The sequence below is a fragment of the Thalassophryne amazonica genome, chromosome 21, assembly GCF_902500255.1.
Source record: "Thalassophryne amazonica chromosome 21, fThaAma1.1, whole genome shotgun sequence".
NCBI lineage: Eukaryota > Metazoa > Chordata > Actinopteri > Batrachoidiformes > Batrachoididae > Thalassophryne > Thalassophryne amazonica.
The window spans coordinates 16,235,889-16,254,820 of record NC_047123.1 but is presented as its reverse complement, the minus strand read 5'-3'; the positions used below and the strand labels follow the sequence as shown (position 1 = coordinate 16,254,820).

Here is an 18,932-nt window from a genome sequence, read left to right as displayed (position 1 = left end):
AACACACAGAGAGCTGTGCAAACAAAACTATTACCTTAAAAGCTCAGCCGGTCCATTTTTTCTTAAAGTGTAGTTCAGGTCTGATGGCAAGGACTGGAGCCGTGTGTCATGCCTGGTGCACATTTGCTGAAATTTGGTGGTTAGCAACTGACAGGTACATCAACCACCAGAAATCTGTCACCAGAGCTGCTTAATATACCAACAAGAGGAATAGCACTGGGTATGGGTGTTAATACCAGGCAATTTATTATCTTCACCAACAGACAGACGTTATGTTGTCCATGGTTTTTTTGTGTGTATTTGTGTGTGTGTGGTTGGTACAGGATTACGCAGCTTGTTTCAGACACATTTATTCTGGCTTTTATTGCAAAATAGGGCATGTTGGGTGACCGTGTGGGCTCGGGGGCTTGGTCGATGGCCAACGGGAGAAGGTTTCTGCTCTCTAGGCGGTAGCCCATGGTGTGGGCTTGAGCTGTGTGGCCGTTATTGATGTTGGGAGGAGCCTGGGATAGGTTGGAGGGGTGGCGGGGATGGCGTGCCACAGGGCTGTCCAGGGCTGTCAGGGGAACCCCGATGGGTTGCTTTCCCAGATGGATGGGTATAGTGCATGCCAGAGTCTGGCAGCTGGGAGGGAGCCCTGCCCTTGGCTAAGATGCGGGGGCCTTAACACTGAGGAAAAATTGTGTACTGGGGGTGTTACTAGTTCTTATTCTTGGTGGTGGTGGTGGTGGGGGTCTCAGGTCTTTCTCTCTCTACTGCCCTTGATGGTGTAGTTGTTGTTTCAGACTGTCAGCATCTTTCACTGTTACGGTCATTGTCACTGTGATGTGTCAATCAGTTTTACAGTTTGTGTTGTGCAAGCCTCATCCCATCTTTGCTCGTGAACGGCTGAGGCTTTTGGGGATGCTCCTTTTATACCCAATCATGACACTCACCTGTTTCCAATTATCTGTTCTCCTGTGGAATGTTCCAAACAGGTGTTCTTTGAGCATTCATCAACTTTTCCAGTCTTTTTTGCCACTGTCCCGGCTTTTTTGAAACGTGTTGCAGGCATCCATTTCAAAATGAGCAAATATTTGCACAAAAACAATAAAGGTTATCACTTTGAACATTAAATATCTTGTCATTGTGGTGTATTCAATTGAATATAGATTGAAGAGGATTTGTAAATCATTGTATTCAGTTTTTATTTACATTTTACACAATATCCCAACAGTTTAAAAAGTAATTGGCAGCTGCATTAAAGTGACAGTATGTAGGATTTAGTGGCTTTTATCAGCAGTGATGGAAAATAGCATTCATAATAACCTGTTCATCTACTAATATAAGTAACAGGTTGGTCATCCTTGGCAGTGTCCCACAGCAGTCTATATGTTCTCAAAATGGAGCTATATCTCCACCTGGTGGACATTTACCATTAATGCAGATACAATAGAGTTTCACCAAGAATTCTAGTTAGTGTATAATTTACCTGCAACAATGAACTGACATGTTTTCATAAGTCTTTCATATTTACGCGGGAGCGGGGAAGATGTCACGCTGCAATGCTTTATTAATACAGCAACCCAAAGGGGACATACTTGCTTTTGCATTATGCAGAGCAGCCAGACAACCTCCCCCTAAAAAAGAAAAGGAATTTTGAATTTTCTTGGTGTGACAATGCTCTTTGCATTGTTATTGAAAATTATAATTTTGTTGCAGGACCAGAGGAGATGTGCAGAGTTTTGGCCAAACATCAGTATGTTGAAGTGGGATCAGATGTTGAGGTGGCTTGCTATAGTTCCTGTGTCTCTGACAGTGTCTTCTGGACGCTGAACAAGGAGCGTGTTAGCAACAGGCTGTCTCACACAATTAACTCTTCATATACAGTCTTGTTATTGAAGAACATGACTCTCAGCAGTGCCATGTTACAATGTCACGGTGCCCACACCGAGTATGTCCTTGGAGGGGCTGTTATCAGGACATACAGTAAGGACGTTCATCACGCTTAAATTCACACATTATGGCTGTAATTGTATGAGATATGTGACAAACTGCTTTGTGTTTCTTTCACAGCAAAACCAGCCAAAATAATGTGCACCTTGCATTTTCAAAACCTGACAGCAATCAGTAATCCAGACGTGTTGAACTGCAGCTGGGAGCACAAGATGAATTCTCCACCAGAAATAAAATACACTCTATACATGAAATGGTCAGTTTTCTATTTCCTTTTTATGGCCAGATATTTGTGTTACTAAACGGCAACTTTCAGAGCAAAAAAAAAAAAAAAAAAAAAAGAAGTAAAAATGGAAGTGCCAATACCTGCAATTCCAATTAAGATGAACTCCAAAGGAGTGTCAATCCTCATAGACACCCATGTTAAAATCTCCACTTTTACAACAGAATTAAATACGTTTACAGCTTCGTACCAAAATGTTGGGGCCTCTATAGGTAGGTTCCTCGTTCATGGCAACTGTGTTTGTACAGCTTATCCATTTAAGACATTACAAGCCATAAAGTTGTGGGGCGTGGTCCTTTTGAGTGACAGCTAGTGTTCTGGCTCAAGTGCCCCACGAGCAGTTCCCGCAAGCTGTTGCGTAGTGTTTGTCCATTCTGAGCTTTTTATTGCAAATATCCGAAATAATACAGCTTTCTGTGTGGTTAAAGGACAAACTAAGAAGCCTGTGCTGCAGTATTTCTGTTGAGTGAAATTTTAGTATTATTAGATTTCTATACTGGCAATGTTGTCACTAATTAACAGGTATTGATAGCTTAGTAGTAATTTTTCTAACCCGCACCTAAGACACCTGTTATTGGGGGTTAGGGGTGCAATACATTAATTAATCATCCAGGGCTGTTAGCCTTAGCTAGCTTGGCAATTTCAAGATAGTTGGGTGTGTTTGAGCTTAATTTTTTTCCCAATCAGGTCACACCGTGCTTGCCCACACTCCCTCTTTACCAGTTTAAGGGTTGGCCGGAAATTAGGTGGAAACCGTCACTGGCACAATGGCCACACCTGGAGGCGTTCCATTTGTGCTCAAAACCTGCTCTTCAGAAAACATGGTTGACGTCACAGAGGGTTTTTCCAGTAATGTCTATGGTGTTAACACAAAAACAGTCTGTGTGCATTACATGCTAAAAAAGTTATTTTACTTTATTATTATTTTTTCTTGATTCCTTTCAGTGCCACGTGCTTATCTACCAGCTTTCAGAGTGGAAGCTGCAGTTCCAGTGACACGTGGTGTACAGTAGTTGGCAGATTCTCTCTTTCCAACAACATTACTGTAACCGTGAGAGCCAAAAGTGCTGTTTGGGAAGTTTACTCAGACATATATGAATTTCACCCATATTATATATGTAAGTGGCATGATGTCAAATACTGTCTCTTTTTTGTTGGGATGAATAACATTACATTTTTAGATTTCTTGTTTTGTTTTTCCAGTCAAAATCAACCCACCACAGATAGAGGTAACTGCTACCTCTAGTCATCTACGGGTTGAGTGGAAGCGACTGCTTCATGCTGCAATGATTCATTGCCAAGTGAAATACTCAAAGGTATGTTGATCTGTTCTGTGCAGGGATAAAAGAACTGGGATAAAAGAACAGAAACTCTTTCAGTTTTTGTTTCTGCTAAATTCTGCTCATGTTCCAGTTCCCCAGATGCTACAAATTACTTAACATTCTATATCTCTTTGTTTCCCTTTCTATTCAAGGTTACCAGCCAAGGAGCAGAAGTGGTAAGAGAGTAATACTGTTTTCACCAACATTTGAATCTTTGCGAAATATAGATAAGCAACAATGGCCTCCAGGACCCTACTGAGTGGCAACAACAAGCAGTTAATTAGAGGATTATTTATTTTATTTTATTGCTTTATACAATTACATTGTTCAGCTATGTAACCTGTGATGGTGTTAAGTGTTCTAAAGCAATACTTGACCAATCAGTAATCAGGTGTGTGATTACTGAATATGTGCAGGTGTGCAAGCATATTATACAAATAATGAATGTTTATGAGTCCAGTGGTACGAATATTTAATTTGGTGAAAGATGGAATGTTTCATTCAATGAGGCCTCGTTGAAACATTCCATCTTTCACCAAATTAAATATTTGTTCCATTGAAAGAATGTAAAAACAATCATTATTTGTTTTATATAACGGCTAAAATTGATCCTTGCCATTTGATATTATTTTAATTTATAAACAACACAAAACAGAAAAGTTAAATAAAACATTCCATCTTTCACCAAATTAAATATTTGTTCCATTAAAAGAATGTAAAAACATTCATTATTTGTTTTATATAATGGCTAAAATAGATCCTTGTCATTTGATATTATATTAATTTATAAACAACAGAAAACAGAAATGATGAATGGAACATTCCATCTTTCACTGAATTAAATATTCGTTCTATTTAAAGAATGTAAAAACATTCATTATTTGTTTTATATAATGGCTAAAATTGGTCCTTGTCATTTGATATTATATTAATTTATAAACAACAGAAAACAGAAACATTAAATGAAACATTCCGTCTTTCACCGAATTAAATATTTGTTCCATTGAAAGAATGTAAAAACATTCATTATTTGTTTTATATAACAGCTAAAATAGATCCTTGCCATTTGATATTATATTAATTTATAAACAACAGAAAAGGGACTTACATTTTGGTGTATGTCACTGGTGCTTTGATGTCAATAGTCCAACGCAAACTTAAATAGGAGTTCAAAATTGTTCTCAGTCAGCTTGTAAAAACAGATATAGTCCATGATATGAGGGTAGGCTGAAAAGTTCTAAGGTTACCCATGAAGGAGTAATGCATTAACTGCATTATAGTGAGCCTTAGAGCTTTTCAGCCTACCCTCGTACTTCAAAAAAATAAAATAATAATAAAAAAATTGCATCAGAAATTTGTCCAGGTTTTCATCGTAACAGCTCTTCATGCTTCCAGACGGTTATGGCGTAGTGTATGTTTTTTGTGTTTGTGTATTAGAAGAATTAGCACTGTCAATTAGCTTGTTCAAACTGTCGTTCGTCAGCAAAACAAACTCCACAATGTTTAGCTAAACGCCACCCCACTAGTGTGTGGATGGGCGGGGTTCACAGAGTGCAATGGTACAAAACGTATGGAACCAAATTTGCACGGTAAATGGAACCATATTTGCACACTAAATGCAACGCAACACAAATGGGATGAATAATCCATGTCAAGTGACATACAAGGCACCAATCAAATGACAAGGATCTACTCAACCGTTATATTTATATTAGGATTCATTTGCTAAATTTGTGGAATTAGTCTGTTCTATATCATCAGTCTTTGTTTCTCTCAGCGGGTGTTCAACAAGACCTTGAAACCTAGGGAGGACGGGAATGTAACCATTGAAAAAGTGGAGTCCTGCAAAAGCTACAAAGTTTCAGTCCAGTGTGGTTTAGATAAGGCCCCCCAAAGTGACTGGAGTCACGAGAAGGCTGTTCTCTCTGAACTAAATGGTAAGTATTCTTCAATCAATCAATCACTCAATCAACAATTATTTATAAAGCACTATACAGCACCAGATGGTGTCCAAAGTGCTTAACAGTAAAAACACAGATTCACAAAAATGTAACGCATATACAATAAAATTTAAAACAGCACATAAAAAACAGAACATGTCACCTACCCACTAGATGTGCTAAGTCAGGAATAGGGCACAAGTCGAGAGGTAGCTTGTTCCACAGTCTGGGGCCAGCTACCGCAAAAGAACGATCACCCCAGAATTTATATTTTGGCCGCTGAACATCTAAGGAAAGCTGGTCAGATGCCTGTAAAGTCCTACTGTAAGTGCGCAGAGTTAAAATTTCAGACAGGTAAGGAGGTACAAGGCCATAAATAGCTTTAAAAACAAACATTAAAATCTTAAAATCAATTCTAAAACAAACTGGAAGCCAGTGGAGTGAGTACAGGACAAGTGTAATATGATCACGTGTAAAAGTGTTTGTTTAAAGATGAGCAGCAGCATTCTGCACCAAGTGGAGGTGTGCAAGAGAGGACTGGTTAATGCCAGCATAATAGTATAGAATAGTAATAATAAATCTGGAGCTGATAAAAACATGAAGTCTACTGAGGAAGTGCTTTACTTTAGTCAGAAGATGAAGCTGGAAAAAACGTGCTTTGACAACAGACTTTATCTGTTGATCAAACCTCAAATAGCTGTCAATATCACTCCCAGATTCTTGACAGCTGGTTTTACATTATTAGCCAGGGCACCAAAATTTGGTGTTACCACATTTGGCATGCCAGAATGTCCAAACCTATTGGTCTCAGTTTTACCATCATTCAGGTAAAGGACGTTTTGGGATAGCCACTGCTTTACATCATGGATACAATTAAATAATGCTCACAATGCATCACTCATAGGCAGATAGATTTGCAGATCATTCGCATAGCAATGAAAGGATACAACTTCATGATGCAGTGGCATATAGGAGGATTTTCTTTCACCAAAATATCAAATCTAGGCTTGCATCTCAGAAGTACCTTCTGGCAAATTGTAGCTGATCTTTCAGGTCTTCTTTTTAATAAAATCCTCCTCTGTGCCACTTCATCATGAAGCTGTATAACTGGGGATACAAAATGCAAAACATGCACTATGCACAATTTCTCTAATCACAGCCAGAGAAGCCTGTAACTTCTTCTGGGTTGTCTGGGTGTCTTGGTGGCTTTTTCACTGTCTACTCAATCAATCAATCAATCAATTTTTTTTATATATAGCGCCAAATCACAACAAACAGTTGCCCCAAGGCGCTTTATATTGTAAGGCAAGGCCATACAATAATTATGTAAAACCCCAACGGTCAAAACGACCCCCTGTGAGCAAGCACTTGGCTACAGTGGGAAGGAAAAACTCCCTTTTAACAGGAAGAAACCTCCAGCAGAACCAGGCTCAGGGAGGGGCAGTCTTCTGCTGGGACTGGTTGGGGATGAGGGAGAGAACCAGGAAAAAGACATGCTGTGGAGGGGAGCAGAGATCAATCACTAATGATTAAATGCAGAGTGGTGCATACAGAGCAAAAAGAGAAAGAAACAGTGCATCATGGGAACCCCCCAGCAGTCTACGTCTATAGCAGCATAACTAAGGGATGGTTCAGGGTCACCTGATCCAGCCCTAACTATAAGCTTTAGCAAAAAGGAAAGTTTTAAGCCTAATCTTAAAAGTAGAGAGGGTGTCTGTCTCCCTGATCTGAATTGGGAGCTGGTTCCACAGGAGAGGAGCCTGAAAGCTGAAGGCTCTGCCTCCCATTCTACTCTTACAAACCCTAGGAACTACAAGTAAGCCTGCAGTCTGAGAGCGAAGCGCTCTATTGGGTGATATGGTACTACGAGGTCCTAAGATAAGATGGGACCTGATTATTCAAAACCTTATAAGTAAGAAGAAGAATTTTAAATTCTATTCTAGAATTAACAGGAAGCCAATGAAGAGAGGCCAATATGGGTGAGATATGCTCTCTCCTTCTAGTCCCGTCAGTACTCTAGCTGCAGCATTTTGAATTAACTGAAGGCTTTTTAGGGAACTTTTAGGACAACCTGATAATAATGAATTACAATAGTCCAGCCTAGAGGAAATAAATGCATGAATTAGTTTTTCAGCATCACTCTGAGACAAGACCTTTCTGATTTTAGAGATATTGCGTAAATGCAAAAAAGCAGTCCTACATATTTGTTTAATATGCGCTTTGAATGACATATCCTGATCAAAAATGACTCCAAGATTTCTCACAGTATTACTAGAGGTCAGGGTAATGCCATCCAGAGTAAGGATCTGGTTAGACACCATGTTTCTAAGATTTGTGGGGCCAAGTACAATAACTTCAGTTTTATCTGAGTTTAAAAGCAGGAAATTAGAGGTCATCCATGTCTTTATGTCTGTAAGACAATCCTGCAGTTTAGCTAATTGGTGTGTGTCCTCTGGCTTCATGGATAGATAAAACTGGGTATCATCTGCGTAACAATGAAAATTTAAGCAATACCGTCTAATAATACTGCCTAAGGGAAGCATGTATAAAGTGAATAAAATTGGTCCTAGCACAGAACCTTGTGGAACTCCATAATTAACTTTAGTCTGTGAAGACGATTCCCCATTTACATGAACAAATTGTAATCTATTAGACAAATATGATTCAAACCACCGCAGCGCAGTGCCTTTAATACCTATGGCATGCTCTAATCTCTGTAATAAAATTTTATGGTCAACAGTATCAAAAGCAGCACTGAGGTCTAACAGAACAAGCACAGAGATGAGTCCACTGTCCGAGGCCATAAGAAGATCATTTGTAACCTTCACTAATGCTGTTTCTGTACTATGATGAATTCTAAAACCTGACTGAAACTCTTCAAATAGACCATTCCTCTGCAGATGATCAGTTAGCTGTTTTACAACTACCCTTTCAAGAATTTTTGAGAGAAAAGGAAGGTTGGAGATTGGCCTATAATTAGCTAAGATAGCTGGGTCAAGTGATGGCTTTTTAAGTAATGGTTTAATTACTGCCACCTTAAAAGCCTGTGGTACATAGCCAACTAACAAAGATAGATTGATCATATTTAAGATCGAAGCATTAAATAATGGTAGGGCTTCTACTTACTCAACAGGATCAACAGGATCCACACAGATTTACCATAGAGTACTATACTGTTTGTATTTCTTCATAACTGATGTAAATAAAGTTCAAGACATATTCAGTGACTTAGAAATGTTCATGTATCCATCCCCTGACTTGTCTGAAGAAAACTGGCAATTAAACTGATTATTTACTGGTATTATACCAAAGGGGTTGATTACTTATGCAACCCATCATCTTGGCTTTTATATTTTTAATAAATTTATATCAAGTTGTTGAGATTTACTTTCAGTTTGAAACTAAGGAAATCATTTTACATTTTTTTTTATATTGAGAAGCCTGATTTACTTTTTGTATTTGAAATGCTATAAACAAATTAAAATGCATGAAATACCAAGGGGCTGAATACTTTTGCAAGCCACTATACATTGGTTGGTTGCTCAAAAAATACAATAAATAAATAAAAATAATAATAAATTAAAAAAAATCAAGATGGCATAATTTGCGCTGCTGCTTGGCATTTTTCTCTTATATTTTGTAAATGGTAGCAAGAAATAAATACTTACATACATCTTCAACCGTTTATCCAAGATTGGGTCTTGGTGGAAATAAGTACTTTTAACACTGAAAACCCTGTTTTTGTGACCCGATAATACCTCTGAAGTGATTCACAAGCTAACTCGTGATGCAGGAGAATCACCATGACACAACTGAAACAAATCAGTTGAATTTTGGATACGTCAAACAGTCAGGAGGTGTGGCTAGTGCTGTTGTTGCTGTTGAATGTAGGACAATGATATTCCATACTGTGCTACCACAGTATTTAAAACATCTGTTTCAGAGCCTACCAAAGTAGTGGACAGATAAAGACATTATTGGCCCACCTTTCATTATTAGCACTTTGGTAGGCCGTTATAGAGTATTAGTGCCCATGCAAAGTAAAGCTAACCTCCAGGAAACACCCTAGTAATTGATGATCCCATATTTGCCCATAGAGCAAGCATCAGCCCACCCCCTTTTTTGAAGAAAGTTGGTAAAAGGGTGACCTGAAATTAAATTAATTACATGGAATACATTTAATTAATGAGAAAAGGACAAAAAATGGACCAATAAGGTGAGCTATCTGTGATATATTCTTTATTTGTGACTAAATTAAACATTTTGTTGAAATTGGCATTCTGATATACATGATATTGACCATGCTAGTGCATAGGCCCACCCCCTCTTATGGCAGAATTTTGCATGGAGAGCCCTGGTCCCTCTGATGGGAGAATGGGTTAATCACTTATTATAAGGAATTGGAGTGTGTTGGGAAAGTGTAGGAACACGGACCCACAACAGGGGGCGCAAATGAACGGACAATGGAATAGGTCAAATAACAACACTTTACTGTTGCGAACGTGCACAACAAACACAACAAATTACAACAATGGACAAAGTTCAATTCACAAAGGTGTCGTGTGGGCAGGCTCGAAGATAGGAGACGCCTCTCCAAAGTAGAACCGGAACCACACGGTTTCCTCCGCCACAGGACCCCGGGAATACTGGAGCCGCCAAGTTCCGAACTCCCAGGTGGCCACTGCCTCCGCGTGTCGGACCTGGTACTGCTGGCGAGGAACAAGAACACAATTAACGTGGGCGCGTTTGCACCCAGCAACCTGTACGGCAAGGAAGCTACCTCCACCTCTCGTTGGAGAAAAAAGTCTGCAATCACTCACAAAAATCACAAAGGTTACTGTCAAGCAGTCAGCTGAGATTATTACCTTCCAGGTAGAACGATATCTCGGCGATGAGGTGGAGATGCCGTCCTGCTGATATACCCCAGTGATAATTGCCGTCAGCTGTCTCAGGTGATGGGTGACAGCTGTTACCGAGGCTGCTCCTGTGGGGCGGCGGCGCCCTCTGGTGGTGGTGGGCCAGCAGTACCTCCTCTTCAGCGGCCCACACAACAGGAGTGCCTGGGTTTACGATTGTTCTGTGCACAGTAAAATTGTTGAACTTGTAGAGGCATTCACTTATCTTGACATTTACATTCATGTCTCTGGGTCTTCTGCCTTTGAGATCCTTTGAGAAGTTTGTGGAGTCATTGGGTGACTGGGCAGAGGTGTTTGGCGATGCTAATACCTTTGCAAGAGAACAAAGGTCTAAGTCTTTAGGGTGCTGATGCTTTCTGACTTACAGGTTGGAGACTAACCTGTGACTACATGTCTTTGGTACTCGGTCTTTTTGGAGGATCCTTGGGAAACACTTGACAGCCCTGTCTCATGCTATTAGATATCATCATCGTGTACGGTCCCAGACTTGACATTGAACTTTGAATTCCCAAGTAAATACGTTTTCCTGTGGTTGGACAAACCTTCAGTAATTAATGATGTCATCTGTGTGCAGAAGACTCCTCTACTCCATAGCATGTTTTCACCGTATGACTGAAGTACTTGGACAGGTTCTGTTGAATATATTTTCATCTATTACAGAGAATGAGGTGAATTTGCACCTGTGGAGAAAAGTCACCAAACCATCGGAAAAAGGAATTCGAACTGTTCATGTTATGTGGACGGTAATCTCATTGAGACTTTGTGAGACACATAAAATACCCTGAGATTTATCCCTCTTCATGCCAAAGTCATAAGTGAATCATCTGTACAGGAGATCCCACCAACATGCCAAGGCAATTTCAAGTACACCATCAAACAAAGTCCATACAAGGAAGGCAAGAATGTGATGAAATACTCACAAACTTTATGTGGAACGTCTTCTTGTGATGTGACCAGAGATGCACACAGAATAACTCTCACAGCCCTACGTAATGGAGTTCCTCTTGCAGAGGATTCTGTATATGTTCCAGCCATTGGCAGACGTGAGTTTGAATGCTTTTTATAAGAGTAACTCCAAAATGTTTGAATTATCTTTTGTTTATTTCAAATAACGCAAAACAGTGATGTGATATAGAGTTATCTACTTTTTTTACATTCAGTAAAACTTCCACAAGTTAGCGACATCCAGACGTGGAGCCATGAAGGCGTTATTGTGATCAACTGGAAGGCTCCTGATCAACGCGTCAGTGGTTACATGATTGACTGGACCCACAATGGAAAACAATACTATTGGAAAGAAACCGAGCACACAAACACAACACTATTTGGTATGTTGGAGACAGGATGTCTACGTTAGCTATGCATGTAACGGAGACCAGCAGGTGGTGCTGTGCATATGTAGTTAGTAAATCTCACTACAGAAGGCTAAAACCCAGAGCTCTGGGTTTTAGCCTTCTGGTTAGAGAGTCCGACTTCCACGCCAAGAATCAAGAGTTTACGTCCCGAGGGGAGTGAATGGGTGGAGTCATAACAACACAATGCAGAGTGCAGCCGCTACAGTGGTGCCGTGACCCGGATATGCATGTATCTTGTAAAATGCAGCAGCTAGATAGCTAGGTAGCTAGCTAGCTATCTAGATAGATAGATAGATAGATAGCACAACATAGAGCTGCCCAGTTTGATGGAAAAGTCATACTGAGATTATTGTGAGAAATATTGCAGTTGCTTTTGTCATGGAGACATCGGATAGGGTCCTTGATCACCAGATGAAAGTCTAAGTGTTTTAGCAACCCTCATTGGTTCAAAAAATCCCCTTAAAGGTGTCCAGAAAAGTCAGAGAAGCAAGGTGTCCAGAAAAATCCCAAAGCAACAGTTTTTAATTTGCCGGCAAATGAAGCAAAATTCACATAGTCCTCAAAGAACAAAGGAACAACTTTGATTTACACTGGTTTGTGGTTATCTTAAATATTGTGAAAAGAGCAATGCCTCCACCTCAAAGGGAGGTCTGTTCTAAATATAACAAGAGTTGCACTGATAAAAACAGCTGTAGATGATAGAATTTTTTTGGAAAGTACCCGGTTTTGGGGAGCTCACTTTTCTGGAAGTCCCCAGGTTTGGAGAGTTCAACTCTGGGTCATGGAAATTCTGAAACAAATCCTTTAATCCTTCCCTTCCAGGTGCCAGAATGTCTTACACCCTTCTTGCAAAACATTCTCGTGTTACACGGGTGCCAACCTGTGTTTGTTCCCGATTCTTCTTGTGTCGCTCACCTGCTCTGTTGGATTTGTTTGGTCTTATTCCCTATTTTTGTGAACTGAACTAAACACATCCTGTTGGATTTAACTTATCTGTGCCCCTCAAGTACTGTGATACCTCATGGACTGATTGACTGTTTTGACTTTGGCCTGTATCTGGGTTTTTGAGTAAAGAACTTTGTTACATACCTCCAGTATGTTCTCTCTGCTTTTGCATCACTGTTCATACATTAACACTTGCACTTTTAACATAAGTTATAGTTATTCTTTTAGGGAAGGGTTCACTAGTCCAAAGGTTCACTAGTCCGAAGGGTAAGTAGTCTCTATGTGTATTTACTCCAAATTAAGTCAAACATCGCAATTCAGAGTCACTCATGAACGTTGGATAATTGCCATTTGAGTGGGGTTACACCTAATTTTAATGTTTTAACAATTTTTCAGAAGAGTCTCATTTTTCTTACAGCTCTCTTGAATCAGACGCCATACAATATTACAGTCACTCCACTCTTTGAAGACAAAACAGGCCACGGCATGGAAGCCCTTCAGATCTGCTCAGGACTAGGAGGTACACACACACAATGAATAAATATGCAAATAATACAAATCTATGCATTGTGAGGTTTTCTGGTTTTTACTACATGGTCCCAACTTGTAGGTCCAGGAAACATCTCCTACATCAGTGTTGAGGCTACAGACAGAAGTGCTCGCCTGAGCTGGAAAATGGAATCTCACGCTTGCAATGGCGTCATCCACTACATCGTGTTTTATGGGACATACAATGGCCCAATGTTCAGTATGTGTAAAACACAAGTAAGATGTATTTCTTTTTGACTGCATTTACAGATATCTGTGACCTTTTCCTCTTAGGTGTCATTGTAAACACCACAGAGTGGGACGTCTTATTGGACGATTTGACTCCAAACACCCAATATGTTGTCTACGTGAAGATCATAGGACTTACTGCAACGACCACGAGCAAAGAAAGATTTTTTAATACCAGCAGGTTTGGTATGTTGTCTCTAAGAGATGCAAATTAATACAGAATGCAGCTTTAATTCATTAATTAAATATATCACATTCCTTTCGCCATTTAGGAATAAATCTATTTTACATTACACATTAATTCACATTAATACATTATACATTAATTCCTGCATTTAAGACTGCAACACATTCCAAGAAACATTGGGACACTAAAGCATTTACCACTTGTTAATGTTGTCATTCCTTCTCACAGCACTTAAAAACACATTTTGGCATTGAGGACACCAAGTGATGAAGGTGTTATTTTGTCCCATTCTTATTGCAAACAAATCTTAAAGTGTGCAACAGTATGGGGTTGTTGTTGTATTTTTCATTTCAAAATTCTCCACACATTCTCTGTTGGAGACAGGTCAGGACTACAGACAGGCCCATCCAGTACCCATATCCTCTTCTTCTTCAGCCATGCCTTTCTAATGTGCGCAGAATGTGATTTTGCATTGTCTTGTTGAAAACTGCATGGGTGTCCCTGGAAAAGATGTCATCTTCAAGACAGCATATGCTGCTAAAAAACCTCAATATACTTTCTACATTTATGCTGCCGTTACAGAAGTGTAAATTATGTTGCCCAAGGGCACTGACACAACCCCCATAGCATGACAGACTCTTGCTTTTGTACTTGGAATTCATGTTAAATGTTCCCGAATTCAGACCCACATCTGGATCAGCACCCCAAATTGTTTCTACCAAATTTCTATGAAATTGAGTATTTTGATGATTGTAGATGTAGGGTTTTTTGTTTGTTTGTTTGTTGGAACTGCTGGGATAGGCTCCAAGCCCCCAGTAAGCTTTAACTGGGTGAGTGGGTATAGAAAATAGATGGTTGTTTGTTTGTTTTGTTAACTTACTTTAAGTTTCATTGCATTCCTCATATTACTCACTAAAACCACTCTTGAAAAACGAAACACAATCCACATTTTTTTGTGTTGTGTGGATGCACACTATGCATTTGAGTTATTTTTGGGAACTTTGTCATGAAGGCCACAGTGAAAACTAATGTGAAATAATCAAGTCTAAACCATCATTAATTACCCTGCACCCAGAAAAGCAGGTGTGTGTGTGTGGGGGGGGGGATAACTCAAAAACAGTTGGACAGATTTACTTCAACCTTAGTGGGACTATTACTTGGATAGATATTTATAGATAATTTCATTTTGGATTAGTTTGGTTAAAGAACAAGGAAAACATGGTCCAAAAAACACCTTTAAAAATAATCAAAATGTCAACATAGATGCCTAGATAGGTCAAAAAACATCCTGATCAGCACAATATTGTGATTTACTGTTATGAATAGACTGAAAAATGGGGTCTGGGTACACGCAGAAGTCATGTGATGTAGTCATGCATAGTAGAGGTGGGTGGATCGATTCTAATATTGATAATATCGATACCAACGCTGGTATTGATAATTGAACGATCCTCATGTAAAAAGATCGATACTCAAGACTTTTTTTCTCTCCCGCACGCACTAACTGCTGCGCACGCAGATTCATCAAAGTCTACGTCTCTGTCTGTAAGAGCAGCGCTGCGCTGTGTCACAAACACAGAGCAGCACACCCTTCCCCCCTCTGGTCTTTGTTGTTGCGCCGTCACGTGGCTCAATGGTGCCAGCCAGTGTTGTTGTGGTGGTTAATTTTGTCAGCCCTCTACCTCAGGAGATTTTGTTTTAAAGTTGTGTTGAGTGATTTTTTTTAAACAAAAATATTGATTGTGATAATAAAGTATTTTGTTGTCACGTACAATGTTTGGTGAATGAAATTCTATCCTAGGTCTTTTGGATCCTTGGATCTATGAAGCTTAATATGAAAAGTATCGGTATCTGTATCGATATCGGCAATACTGGGCCTGTATTTACTTGGTATGATCGGGCAATACCAAAATTTCCCGGTATCGCCCACCTTTAATGCATAGTCAAAAACACCATGTATATTTAGTTGTAGTTTTATATTGTGGTTGGTATAGAGCACACATGTATCAACGCTTTGATGTCTTTCCTTCTTTCTTGTTAGGTCTGACTCTGCTCAAAGACATCACTATCCATGGAGGTTGTCCTAGTTTTGTGCTTCTGCTTGGATTATGTGGTGCTTATCAGTAAGTTTCAGTCTTTTTTTGACCACGTGATATGAACCGAGTGCATCTCCATGTCTGCAACAATCACCATTTTTTTTATATTTTTAAGGTGGAAAAAATTCCTGGAGAAAGCTGTGCCTGACCCCGCCCTCAGTTCTGTGGCATCGTGGCCTTTTCCAAATCACAGAGAGGTAAACTGAGTGACGTGGAAATGCTTAACAGAGACATGAGCTGGATGTTGTGGTTTTTTGCCCTTTATTTTTCCCCTTATGCTTTGATTCACAATGTGATAAAAGCAACCATAAGTTTGATGTTGGAAAGACCATGGAAACAATATGGCACCTGTCACTCAAACCCCTTGGATGCCAGTATCACCAAGCTCTGTTATTAGGCAATCTACATGGCCCTGGAACATTTGAACATTTTTGGCCTTTTTCCTGCTTTCTATAGTAACCTGGGAAGCTTAATACAGATTCTCTAGTCATTGTTTTATGCACAATTTTATTTACACACAGATGTTGCAGTCGTTCAGTGGTTCAGCTGAAAGCCTCGACGTCTATGAAAGGTTCACACCAACATGGACAACACTTCAGCAGCGTCCTCTCCTCTGCCATCTCCAGGCTCTGATGGTCATCCATATCTGGGCCTAGACGGTGGCCAGATGGGGGAAGACTGACAAATTCTACGCTGAGGTTTCTGCTGCAGACTTGCAGTGTGAAGAGCTGAGTGAAGCTACAGAAACACCACAGCGTCTTCTGGACAATCCACAGCACTGCTGTGTGCAGAGATCAGCCCAGCCACCCTGTATTTAAGCCAAAGTTCAGTGGAACTGCTCTCCCCTGACCACAAAACACCGCAACACTCAGTTACCAGACAATACCAGCACCGCTCACTGTTTATGTCACTTTGGACATGTTTGAACAAGACCAGAGCAGGTGAAGTAAATTCAAGAGTCATCATAGGTCAGTCAACAAGAATACGGCCCAAAATTACCTGTAATCTGTTTAACTCAAAAGTTTTAAGTAGTAGTTTCTAAAACAAAACAACCACTGTAATTTACTTTTAAGTCAATTTGTTATATTTTGTAAATAAAAAGCTGCGATAATGATTTTTTATAGCAATAACATTTGCCTTCATTTAAAGCAACAGTGTGTGGGATTTAGTGCCCTCTAGTGGTGAGATTGCAGATTGCACTAAGCTGTCATGATTTATTTCCCATTCATGCTTTCTCTTCTTTGCAGACAGGGATTCATACTCCAAACTGCAAAATGCCACTAGGGGGCCCATGCCCATGTAGATAATAAAGCCTCATTCTAAACTCATGAAAACACATCGATTCACTGTTATATGTAATTATACACCAGTAAACAGATTTTTAAGAATGCTATATTCAATTTCTCCTCATAAACACTCCTACATCCTACACACTGCAGCTTTAAATAAAAGTCAGCGAACAATAATATTGAGTGATGTATAAAGTGAAAATTATGAAGACTGTGTTGTGTTTATATTATTTAATAAGTTGTCAATAGAAAGTCCAAATTTAAGCTATCCAAAAATCAAATGTATTTTTTTTCTATCTTTAATAAAGAACACTAAGAATTACTAAATTTCAAACTTTATTTTTTTTAAAAATAAACGTACCCATTAAATTAACAACCATATGTTAAACTTGCCCAGTTTAGGACTCAAAAGTTCCCAATCAGACCTTTGAAATGATACAATTTCAATATAATGAGAAAAAGGAAACAAACAAACAAACAAAAAACAAAAAACAAAACAAACACAAACAAAAAAAAAACAGGGTGTGGTAGCAAAAAGCAGAACTGAAATGCACCAAACAATGACAAGGATTACTCCATTGTTTTACCGTGATACACCAGGTTTTTCAGACTGTGCCTAGTGGCCACAATTGAACATGCCAACATTGATCTTTCTCCAATTTTGGGACACACAAGAGTTGATGAGTTCCTGGTCCTGCTCAGTCTTTTGGCAATGTATGTAAAAGCCATGGTAAAATGTCAAATCCTAACTTTCCAGGAACCCATGTACGAGGTCTGTCCATAAAGTATCGTACCTTTTTATTTTATTTTTTTAAACTATATGGATTTGTTTCATATGTTTTCACGTCAGACAAGCTTGAACCCTCGTGCGCATGCGTGAGTTTTTCCACGCCTGTCGGTGCCGTCATTCGCCTGTGAGCACGCCTTGTGGAAGGAGTGGTCCCGCCCCGTCGTCGGATTTTCATTGTCTGGAAATGGCGGAATGATTTGGGGTTTTTTTCCATCAGAATTTTTTCAGAAGCTGTTAGAGTCTGGCACCTGGAAACCATTCGAAAAATTTATCTGGCTTTCGGTGAAAATTTTACGGGCTTCACAGAGAATAAGGTCTGTTAGCACAGCTTTAAGGACCCCTTTAAGGGCGCTCGGCGCACCGCGCTCCGAGCTGCGACGATGCGGCACAAGCCACCGGACCATTTCTGAGCTGATGGCTCTGTGGATACGAGACCGTCATGTGCTCTTTCTCTGGATATCACAAGAGCTAGACATCTCGCTCGAACAGCGAATCGGTCGTGACGCACAAAGCCTTTGTGCGGCTTTCTATGACAAAATCTCTTGTTAAAAGTGAAATCTGCCAGAAAATGGTTGCTGTCCAGCTCTTGTGATAACCAGAGAAAGTGCACACGACGGTCCCAGCTCCACACTGCCATCCGTTTAGAAATGATCCGGTGGTTCATGCCTGTCGTCGCGGGTCGGAGCGCGGCGTGCCAAGTGCCATTGTGGGCCATCCTTAAAGCTGTAGTAATAGTCCTTATTCTCTGTGAAGCCCGTAAAATTTTCACCGAAAGGCAGATAAATTTTTCGAATGGTTTCCAGCTGCCAGTCTCTAACAGCTTCTGAAAAAATTCTGATGGAAAAAAGCCCAAATTATTCCGCCATTTCCAGACAATGAAAATCGACAACGGGGCGGGACCACTCCTTCCACAAGGCGTGCTCACAGGCGAATGATGTGACCGACAGGCGTGGAAAAACTCACGCATGCGCACAAGGGTTCAAGCATGTCTGACGTAAAAACATATGAATGAAATCCATAGAATTTAAAAAAAAAAAGGTACGATACTTTATGGACAGACCTTGTATAGCTAGTTAAAATTATTACAGCTCTAAATA

General features: G+C 39.8%; 1 protein-coding gene across 1 annotated transcript in view; it reads left to right on the top strand.

The window, feature by feature from the left end:
• The window catches only part of LOC117502912 (interleukin-6 receptor subunit beta-like), a 35,369-nt gene extending 18,095 nt beyond the window's left edge, over window positions 1-17,274 (top strand). The window contains exons 2-16 of the mRNA XM_034162058.1: window positions 1,702-1,968; window positions 2,056-2,191; window positions 3,164-3,336; window positions 3,422-3,534; window positions 3,693-3,716; window positions 5,318-5,477; window positions 11,057-11,139; window positions 11,229-11,439; window positions 11,557-11,724; window positions 13,115-13,216; window positions 13,307-13,444; window positions 13,519-13,659; window positions 15,702-15,783; window positions 15,872-15,953; window positions 16,278-17,274. Of these exons, the coding sequence (XP_034017949.1) occupies window positions 1,702-1,968; window positions 2,056-2,191; window positions 3,164-3,336; window positions 3,422-3,534; window positions 3,693-3,716; window positions 5,318-5,477; window positions 11,057-11,139; window positions 11,229-11,439; window positions 11,557-11,724; window positions 13,115-13,216; window positions 13,307-13,444; window positions 13,519-13,659; window positions 15,702-15,783; window positions 15,872-15,953; window positions 16,278-16,412 (2,015 nt within the window). The 3' untranslated portion in view covers window positions 16,413-17,274. The remainder of the gene's footprint in view (window positions 1-1,701; window positions 1,969-2,055; window positions 2,192-3,163; window positions 3,337-3,421; window positions 3,535-3,692; window positions 3,717-5,317; window positions 5,478-11,056; window positions 11,140-11,228; window positions 11,440-11,556; window positions 11,725-13,114; window positions 13,217-13,306; window positions 13,445-13,518; window positions 13,660-15,701; window positions 15,784-15,871; window positions 15,954-16,277) is intronic.
• The last annotated feature ends 1,658 nt before the right edge of the window (window positions 17,275-18,932 follow it).